The sequence below is a fragment of the Macadamia integrifolia genome, chromosome 3 (assembly GCF_013358625.1).
Source record: "Macadamia integrifolia cultivar HAES 741 chromosome 3, SCU_Mint_v3, whole genome shotgun sequence".
In the NCBI taxonomy this organism is placed as follows: Eukaryota; Viridiplantae; Streptophyta; class Magnoliopsida; order Proteales; family Proteaceae; genus Macadamia; species Macadamia integrifolia.
The window spans coordinates 7,350,405-7,360,685 of record NC_056559.1 but is presented as its reverse complement, the minus strand read 5'-3'; the positions used below and the strand labels follow the sequence as shown (position 1 = coordinate 7,360,685).

The 10,281-nt window shown below is 39.0% G+C and overlaps 1 protein-coding gene across 2 annotated transcripts; it reads right to left on the bottom strand.

The window, feature by feature from the left end:
* Window positions 1-914: 914 nt before the first annotated feature.
* Window positions 915-10,023, bottom strand: LOC122074095 (BTB/POZ domain-containing protein NPY2-like). Of its 2 annotated transcripts, none has more exons than XM_042638928.1 (5): window positions 9,921-10,023; window positions 8,212-9,084; window positions 4,081-4,150; window positions 2,040-3,215; window positions 915-1,916 (listed from the first exon to the last, which is right to left on the bottom strand). In XM_042638928.1, exons 2-5 carry the CDS (start codon window positions 8,271-8,273, stop codon window positions 1,332-1,334), a joined length of 1,893 nt encoding a protein of 630 aa, XP_042494862.1. In that variant the 5' UTR covers window positions 8,274-9,084; window positions 9,921-10,023; the 3' UTR covers window positions 915-1,331. The 2 variants fall into 2 exon arrangements, with proteins under 2 accessions (XP_042494862.1, XP_042494861.1); XM_042638927.1 differs by lacking the exon at window positions 9,921-10,023 and adding an exon at window positions 9,525-9,806.
* Window positions 10,024-10,281: the final 258 nt, after the last annotated feature.

Here is a 10,281-nt window from a genome sequence, read left to right as displayed (position 1 = left end):
CCAGTACAGTACCCCTTTCTTTTCTGGTTTCTATGTCTGATTGACTTGTAAAATTTGGAGCCACCCATGTTGACTTGTTCAATTCTCTTCCATGACCATGCTTCATACAACCTCCTTCAGAGCCTAAGCTTTTCTAATGGGTCCTGGTTGGGACCTTATGTTCATATGGGCCATGGCAGTGTCGGCGGCTTAAGCCCCAACAGGGAAAGGTGGGGTTGAAGAAAGCTAAGGGAAAACAACCCTAGCTGAAGCCCGCTCCAGTTAGTCTTAACGATGATTTTCAGTGATTTTCAATCTTGTCGTTGCGTAAAGTGTCGGTAAGATTCTGCTTATCCGATGATCTAAGGGATTTTTTCTTTTTTAAACTTTTGTTGTTTCACAGATTCGGTGAAAAGACATTCTATAGACACCTCATTTTATCACTCCAGAGCTTCGTTGTGCTTCTTTTAACCCTTGGTACAGTGGTCTCTGAATGCAACACAGGGTTAAAGTCCCCTACCATTGATTCCAACAATATCTTATGGTTCAGGACCTAAGTAGGACCTACTTAATTGAAACCTCAGCTCCATTAAGGCTTAAGCTATGGTTCCATTAGGCACACCCTTGGCCCATTTTCAGAATATACCTGGGTTTGGCACATCAAGATCAAATGAGGATTGGACTGGACATATGACAGTGGGCTGGCTTGTCTTAGTCCATCCCCAATGGCACAAAGCCTGAAAGGCTGAAACAATAACAATCTGAAGATATATTTGGAAAATTTCCTCAATTTAATGTGCACATTTTTTCCTTTTTGGAGGGGATTGGTAGGCTCAGAAGAGAGTTGAAAGTGAGGTCCTATTTTCTCAAACATGAGGAACCTCCAGTGCAATTTACCATCTTTTATGTTTCATTTTTAATTTCACTTAAAGTTCTGGCAATGAAAATTTCATTTTACTGGGCCCAACTCCTCAAATTAACATGAAAGGCAACTAGGCAATAGAAAGCCTTGGAAACCAGAAAGTAGCATTTCCTTTTTCTTTTTATGGTACAACAAAAATGGGTTCTTCAAAACCCATTATTTTTTTGTAGAAAGATAAAGAAAAGAATAAAAAAGAAAACCAAAAAAATAAACAAAAAAACAATGAAACATAAGATGTAGAAGGCTTCATATTTCATGATCAATTCCAATCTTCTAAAGGCATCTACTTCTTAGCTCAAGGCTCCCACTGTGCACCTTTCGTTTCTGTGTCAACTTGAAGACGTCAGTAGTTCTAGCTTCCTAATGTCAAGGGAGGACGAAAAGCCAACTCTACCCCTTCTCCCCCACAGCAATTCTCTCTATGGCTGTACTAAGAGACCGAATTCCTCCCATTTCTGGAAGATGTGGACTTGGTATCCTCTGGGTTGGCAGAACCAGGGCTCTCCGATGTATCAGAGCTGCTATTCTCACCCTGTCCCCCTTTGCTCGACCATAGCTTTCTGAATATTTTCTTTGACATCAGTAGCCCTTTCACCTTATTAGCTGGAGCTTTCTCAGTGCTACTTTTGGCATCTTCACTCCCATTTCGATCACTGCCTCCACTTCTTGCTCCCAATCTTAAGGATGCAAGCTCCCCCTTGAGGGCCTTCAGCTCCTCAGCTGTTGGGACAGCATCCCAGTCCTCATCTGTGTTGGTTGCAGATCTTGAGCTCTCATGAGATCCACCATTCTCATGTGGGAGCAGAGCCTGGACACTTCCAGAAAGGTCGGGTCTAGTTCCACCAGAAAAGGATGTGGCAGCCCTGGCCTGCTCAAAGAACAGGACCTGTACCACTACACGTAAGGGGAGCCGCTCGTTTTGCACAGCATGCGTACATGCATCCACAGACAGCTTCTTGCAGTCCATCAGCCGGCATATCCTTTTCTTCTCACTCTTGCTGATCCCAGGATGTTCCTGCACCAAAATACAGAATGAGTTGGGAAAACAACTCAGCAGTCACTTGGATTCTCCAAGGAAAGACGCTTTTCAAAATGCGGTATTGCTTGGAAGCAATGGTCCAATATACAAGTCACTTACCTTGAGATACATGTCAATGGCACGGTAAAGTGCATCATGTGCTGGCCTGGAGAATCCTGATACCATTTCAGCAAGATCAACAAACATTGACAGAGGAAGATTTGGATCACGTGCAATTTCAGCAAGGTAGCCATCAACCAGCTTTGCCACGGTTAGCTTAGAAGTATCTGATACAAACACTGGGCTTCTGATCTCCTGAAGCTCTTCAGCAACTGGTAGGTCAGCTTGAGCACACTCCTGCATCACAAACTCTTCCACTATACGTTTTACAATATCAACATCATACGTTATATTTTCCTCGGCTGATGTCCGAATCAAAAGATCTGCCACGGATGCCTCATCCAGCTGCTGGCCTATTCTTCTCACCAGCTCTTCCTTCCCCATTTCTCCAGAATCCAGCACAATAGCTGCTTTTAGCAGCTTGGCCAAGAAACTACAGGGAACACTGCCCTTCTCTGTGGGCAACAGCCAGATAATGGTGTCCACCAAAGACCCGTTCTTGACGACATCATCACCCTGGATAATACCCTTGCTGAAACCTGGCAACCTTCTCAGTGCATATGCATTGAGGGCTTCCCCTATTACATCAGCGGGTATTCTTCCTTTGGTTTTGATAGTCACTATAAGCCGTTTGTAGAAATCAATTTCAAGCTCACACAGGTCCTCAACCCACCAGTCCTTGGGCACGGTTTGATGTTTCTTGACACCATTCCAGTGCGGTTCCATCCCATTTTCTGATGGAAGCTTTTTACGATTATAAGTATAAGACCATTCTACTCTGGAAGGGTGAATGCAGGCCCTAGAAGCTATGGAGTCAACACAATGGCTGATCACCTTGAGTTCCTCACACCAGGGAAGCATAGTTTTTGTCGTCTGAAGAGCTATTATCGAGTCTTTCCAGCTACGGAAGATGCTGGAGTTGAGGAAGACTTCAATCTTATAAATGAGATTCCCTTTCTCAATAGTCTCATGCATTTCTAGATACTCTGCTGCGCAACGAATTGAAACCACATTGTAAGCGTTGAGGGTAACAGTCATACCATAACAGAATTTGGCACATATCTCAAAGGCAGCAGGTCCCCCAGGAATGTCAGGTATGTGGATTTCATCATTGTTTCCCTCATCTGTGGTTGAGACCAACCTCTGCAAGTGGATGCTCTTGGACAACAGGGGAAACTACAGAAAAAAACAGTTTGGAGTAGATTAGTATTTTACAAGACATACCATTAAAATCCACATAATACATATATTGAGACCTGATCTGGTCAATAGCTGATTGACTGTTGTCATTACTTCAATATTTGTGGCATTACCCAATCCATTGACTAAAATTTTTCTAAAGTTGTGCAGTTCTGCACTACCAAGTAATTTCTTTAACAATGTACAGAACAGAAGATTCGTGCTGTAAACAGTAGCTACCGTAAGGTAGTTCATAAAATATAAATTATTTTCATATTGCCCACATAGAATACAGACGCTAGAGGCCTTGCCACATTAGAATTTTTACAAAAATGTCATCAAGGAAATCTATTTTTCAGTCAGGCTGGATAATTGGTCCTAGTTTACGTGCTGTGACTCCATTATACCTTAGATACCCATATCCAGATCAAGTAATACTGTAATGGAGTATCAGTTCATTGTGCATTACAAATGGCCAACAAGTAGACTCCCAATTCCCTTTTAACCATATCAATAATAAATGCAACTGCACTATTAACTTGCTCACCTAGTTGAAAAAATGCTAAATTATTACCATAACTGATGTTCAAAGAGAGACCCAACAGTTGGTGGATCCACATACCTTGAGTCCTCATATCCTTATACTTGATCATTAACAGATTCAAACGCCTAGACACAAGTCCAACAATGACTACCCAATAAGTTTTATAGTACTTCAATTATGGTTAGAACTACCACCTCTGGAATTGGAAGATTGCTGCTATGGTGCCTCAAGTATCTCTTCATCCTTCCATTTATAAATGAATATATAAAATTGTAGCATATATCGAAATAAGTTATCTGTGCTATGAAATCCTCATACCTTGTGCAGATAAAATTTCACATCCCCTATGTTAACTACAATGTCACTTGCCAACTCAGCTGCCACATACCTGCACATAGGAATCATTCCTCAGACCATGATTCAGTAAAATTGATCAAGCAATGAACAATGTGTAAACTACAGAAGTCAAATAAAATAAGGATTTAGGCAGAACATAAAGTGCACACGCTGGAGGGGCAATATGGAATGGAGAATATCAACTGTGTGTAATTTGCCAACCAGAAAGAATTTGCTCATTGACCATTCAAAGCATAATATTTACATCAATAATTTCTCCAGCCCCAAGATCTACGAGGGCTCTTAATCAAGGGCTGAGGAGTCAAAACGAAATGACAGCTCTGCACAGTCCTTGCATTGAGCTCAACCATGGCAACCACAAGAGGACTCTTATAAGACCTTAACTGTAAGATATAAGCAAATCACCCGACTGGTGTTCAGTACTCAATAATGTGATTATGAATTTACGATGTGAAAAATTGGCTCACCAGCTTTAAGCTCCATTTGGGGATTTGATCCTCTATAAAATGAGATATCCACAAGCTAAACTGGTAAGAAGCTTATGATACTGTGGAAGTGCAAAGTAAATCCATTCCTTTTCACTTCAGTTTCCTAATGCCTATTCTCCTCAGGTCAAAAAAGGAGAGGAAAAGAGATAATCATCAATATATAATTTTTGACATCCTTGTCCCATGATCCCATCCCCAGCACTGTCCCATTTGTTCCTGTCAATGTGGCTGGTCATGGTTGGTTGATCAGTCTGTCCAACATTTCAAATAATCCCTCCATTCCCTAGATTCTGTGTTCCCATCCCACAACCACTGCTCTTCCTCCATTTTTGAGGCTGGATAACTCTACCAGGTAAAAGTCAAATGAAAAAAGAATATCTAAAGGAGGCTATGTAGCAATGACTTCTTTAGAATGGATGAAGTATGTCAGAAACATTGATTCTGAGACATCACAGACTCTAGGAAAAATTTGGAAGTAGGTTTCTATATTCTGTGCGAGGTAATTTCTTCTTGTTTTCCCTCTATCTGCTCAACAGTTGGGGGATTAAAATTTAAATAGTGAACATGAACCATTACCCATCAATTAAAAACAAGGATAAACCATAAAGTTACCAAAAACATTGAGAGTTGAGATATAACTCAATCAAGTCATTTCACAGCCACGAAACCTCTACAACTTACGGGATCAGGTTTCGGAAAAGAACCTACAATTTCTAAAGCAAAGATGGAATTTTTCCTCACCATAAGCTTAGAACTCTTTCCAGAATCCCCATATTTCCTCACCTGCTTCTTCCTACTTCTTCTTTATTACTACTTTCTCTAACAACTAATTCATACCTAAATAAAAGAACAAGCCCCCAACCCTTTGGAAATTACATTTAAAACCTAAACCACTACAAACCATTAGTTCAATAGGGATCAACAGCTAAAAATTTAAAATAGAAAAAAAAAGGAGGCATGTTATTCAAAATTTGTCAAATTCTGGAAAGCCAAGTATTAAGTGGGAACTCATATGAGGGCATGTGTGGGTCCAGCAAAACATTTAAGTTGTGACACTGATAAGAAAATACCATGGCTGTGACCAAATCTTGATGCTGTAGATTATTTCATAGATATCAGACCGTCAAGATAATTTTAAACTATTGGACCTCAACTATGTTGTTTGGGGTTGAGCTCCAGTATTTTTTTTTAATTATATATATATATATATGTTTTTTTAAACGGTTGCTGGAGGTGGGTTCAACTTGAACTATCAATTTGGTCCATAGCGTATAGTTTTTGTATGGTTATGAAAGAATAATGAACACACACACACACACACACACACACAAAAAGAGGAAAGATTCCTGCAGGTATCCACCCATGGATTTACCATAAGCAAACGATGAATAAACAAAATCAATACCAAAATACCAAAAGATAGTCTCCCTCCATTGGTTTCAATGTTCTTCAATCCTACATGGTTCCTGTGACCTAGAAAAACTCCGATTTGGATCCTATATAGAATGGAATTTCTATGGTTCCACTCCACATTAATGAAAAAGCATCAAAAATCAAAAGTGACCTGATACAACTTAACAGAAAACATGATGCTTTCAAGTTTCAACTACCAAGTAGGTGTGAATGTCTGATTACTCGAAATCCATCAGTGACATATTGATAGGATCAGTCTTTCCTCCTTTTCTATTCTAGAGTCTACTTTTCTTGTTTTCAGTTTGTTTACTCAACCTGTCCCACCAATCTGCAACCAGCTTAAAACCCTAATTTTCAAGTTTTCATTTTAGTCAATCAGTTCAAACCTCAACTCACATGGGGGTAAATAAACTGTGAGTAAAGGGCTACTCACACACTTTTGGCACAAACAATAAAGGGCGCTAATAAAATCATGCTTCCATGTCAAGAATAACCAAGGATAAGAATTTCAATCTTAAGACAAGTTTCGACCCAGCTTGAAACCGAGATATGGGTTAAAACATGGTCAAAACCAGGTGTTTTTGGGGCAAAATTCGACATGTCATGGGCTTGGGCAAAATTGGGCTGGTCGAAACTCAGAAGACTCAAAATTGGTCAAAACTACCGAAATGTGCAATATATCACTGAAACTGGTCGAAACCAGTAACAAATTGAATTTGACCCTTGTTTTCGTCTCAGTCAAGCTCAAAACTGGGAAATTTCGGTCAAAACATTAATAACTATGAGAACAACAATGAATAGCACATGATCCAGATCATTGCTCCAAACTATTAAGATGACCAAATTTCACAGTGGGTGCAATCTGACACAAGCTGTGTTTGTGCATATATGAGTATGACATATACTTTGAGAAGTCATCTTACAAATTACTGTTGCATTTAGAAAGAGAAGAGAGAGAAATAAAACAATTGTCGTGTACTTTTATGATTATTATCTTTTCAGAAAGGACCAAAATTTTATATAATTATAGAGTATGAATTGTATAAATAATGCATTTGAGTTGTTTTCGAAGCTTGCAAAACATAGGAAGGGACACAACACTCTGTTAAAAGGAGAACAGAGGAACGCAGTTGTCCAGGAGAACAAGGAAGGTTGAAGTAGATTTTATAATCCATAGTAACTCTATAGTAAAAGAGAACAATAATCTCAAATTGTCAAGAAAAGGAAGAAGAAATACAAGATGGAAACAACTCCCATATTCACCAAACTAAATAAGCACAAGAAAATTAAATTCTCCAGGGGAAAAGAGAAAACGAACATAACAATCAATGAAGCCCTTGTATGTCAAGCAATTGGGATCAGCAGCATGGATTTTGTTCCAACATTCCACTGAATCAGTAAACCAGCCATGCCCATCAAGGAATAATCTTGTAAAGCAGCATACCACTAACAGTAGCCCTTGTTCATAGTAGCAGTAAAACAATAAAGCATGTTCTAGAGAAACTAATTTTCTATCAAAGAAAAGATAACAATAGGCAAAGAAAAAACAATTTCTTAAAAACTCTCAGGATGACCCATATCTCCAACTAACAAATTCAGTATTAAAAAAAAAAAAAAAAAAAAAAAAACCCTATATTTTTTAGAAATTTTTTTGTCTAAGATGCAAAACATTTCATTGGGGAATGAGGAGAGTCTCCACAATGGCCTCACCAAAGCTATAAAGGGTGCTAGTGTTTTGAAAACAACAAGAAGTTTAGTTGCTAGCATCCACAGCTTCTCTGGTTGGCGACCTAGGCGTGGTGACAAACCCCTTCTGGGGCATCACTATCAGTTTCTTCAATTAAAGTAAATACGAGAATGAAGAAACTGATCTCCCTGGTGGGAATACGATCACAAGCCCACTAACCCAGGAAAACTAACTTCTAATTACAGCCACCTAAGCAAGTGGGAAATACAAACTCCCACTTGTATGAGCTTGATCCCATCACTAAATCAAAGAAAGCTTCAACTGAAAAGAAAAAAAAAATTCTAGTTGTAAGCATCCACTAATACAGGCAACAAATCAATCTCCAAGAACTTCATTACAAAGTGAGAATAGTAATATATCAAACTAAAAATATAAATCCAAATAACTGACAAACAAACCTATAAGGTTTAATTAAAAGAAAGGCAAAAGTTCCAAATTTCTTACCTAACATTGTTTCCATCAGTCTGAAATGAGTCTGGCTTTGAACCTAGTTTCATAAACTTCATTTTGGCAAACGAAAGATCCGTTGCAGCTTCTCTTAGATACCAAACAATCCTTTCTCGGTTCTTAATTAATTAAACCAGCTAACACCCTCACCCTGCCCCCACCACAGATCTCCTCCGGCCACCAAACATACCCAAGAAGGGGAAAAAAAAAAAAAAAAGAAGCCCAGAAACTAGGAGAATAAAATAAAATAAAAGAAGGAAGAAGAGAAAAACCCAAGTGATAGAAACTAGACTTCTGTATGTGACCCACTTCACAATCTTCGCTTCAAGGAAAGAAGATGAGATCTAAGAAAGGAAGGATATAAGGTAAGAGTCTAAGAGAAGAAGCGAATCTTTCCCACGAACCGAGGCGAGAGTAATGCTGATAAGATTAGAAAAAAAGAACACTAAATGGGGATCTCTAATTTTTTAAGATGGGTTTCTCTTCAATGGCAAGAGACCCAAAGAAGAGCTTGTTTCCTTGGTCGACGGCATAGCCCACGGAGAACGGTCGCCCACGGTTAGTCCAGGAGACATTGCCAACGGACCCTCCACACTAAAAAATTCCAAGAACAGAGACACCCACAAGCACAGACCTGACACCACCGGCCTTCCCTTTATTTGTTTATCCCCTTATTCTCCTTCTTTTATTCTTTTTTCAACCTCAACTAGTAGTAGCAGCATCAGCAACTCAGGAAAAGATCACACCACCAAGATCTCATCTGTCCAGCGACCTGGAATACTTCAAGTTCCAAACCCCTGGAATCCAGTTCACATTCCTTTTTAATTTTTGGGTTCCTTTCACCGTTGATCCACAGTTGAAGACCTACAACTGAATGCATCATTCTCGGTATCAGTCGAAGAAACCAACGAAACGGTAGACAACAAGAATCGCTTTCTATAAATAAAGAACACATTCAGAACTCAGAATTTTAAAAAATGAAATATAAAACAGGTTCAGTCCCAATTTTTATTTGCTTTCCCATTCAAACTTCCAAGATTTGGATTAAGTCAAAGATGAAACAGAAATCCACTTAAACTATAGAAACCCATAACAAATGGAATATAACAGATTGACTAAACAAACTCACTCCTCCTCAGCAGCTAAAAAATATAAAACAAATACCCAATAAAAATAAAAAATAAAAACCCAATCTCAAATGAGGAAAACAGAAGCCAACAAGGTAGAAACGGATTAAAAGAAGAAGTGAATAACAGACCATTTCAAGTAACAAGGCAAAACCCACCAAAAACACACAGAGACAACCAGACCTGGACTCTAGCAAGTTAAGTCCCAACTCCCAAAGGTCTCTCAAGGCCAATGTTTTTCCTCCTCTGGTAGTCCCTCATTCCACTCATTCTGCTAAGTGGTAAGACAAAGTCGAAAACAGATACCAACCCATCATCAGACTCAGCAAAAACAAAGATGGGCTGTTTAAAACTTTGCCATATTCCAAACTATGAACACAAACTGCACAAAAGACCAAGCTGAGAATGTTCACAACCCTCTTAGAATCAACAGTGCCTTTCCCCACCAATATCTGAACAAGAAAATAAAACCCAGCCCCACAATTAATTCTCACTGTGCAGAAGGAAATCAAACTATTTCCTTTCTCTTAATTAACTTTATATGTTCGTTGAGTTAATCTCTGGAAGGTGGAAGCTTACCTCTCTCTCTCTCTCTCTCTCCCTCTTCATCGACCGGAATGCACGCAATCTGACACTCCTCGCTTCTTTGCTCGCTTCCTTCTTGCTTCCTTCTCAAGGCTTTAACGTATAACGTAGAAGTCTTTAATCAAAATACTCCTCTATCTGAAGTTATTTACGAAATGGCTCTGAATGACGAAAACGACACATCCCATCGATTCCTCTCGTACTTTGATCATAATGGATTCCAACCCATTAAAAAAAAAACAATAAATAAATCTTTTTCTTTCTCCTCTTCTTTTTATATTCTACCATATATGGTCAACAAAATAAATAAAAGCTGACCTCTAATTTCTCACGTTCTATCTATTGATTCTATACC

Bases quoted from the DNA above. Each gene is read 5' to 3' on its own strand.
- LOC122074095 (XM_042638928.1), bottom strand. From the start codon at position 8,273: ATGAAGTTTATGAAACTAGGTTCAAAGCCAGACTCATTTCAGACTGAT. The intron at 4,151-8,211 runs GTAAGAAATTTG...TCCTATGTGCAG, and splicing joins ACTGATGGAAACAATGTTAG to GTATGTGGCAGCTGAGTTGG. The intron at 1,917-2,039 runs GTAAGTGACTTG...ATTTTGGTGCAG, and splicing joins CCATTGACATGTATCTCAAG to GAACATCCTGGGATCAGCAA.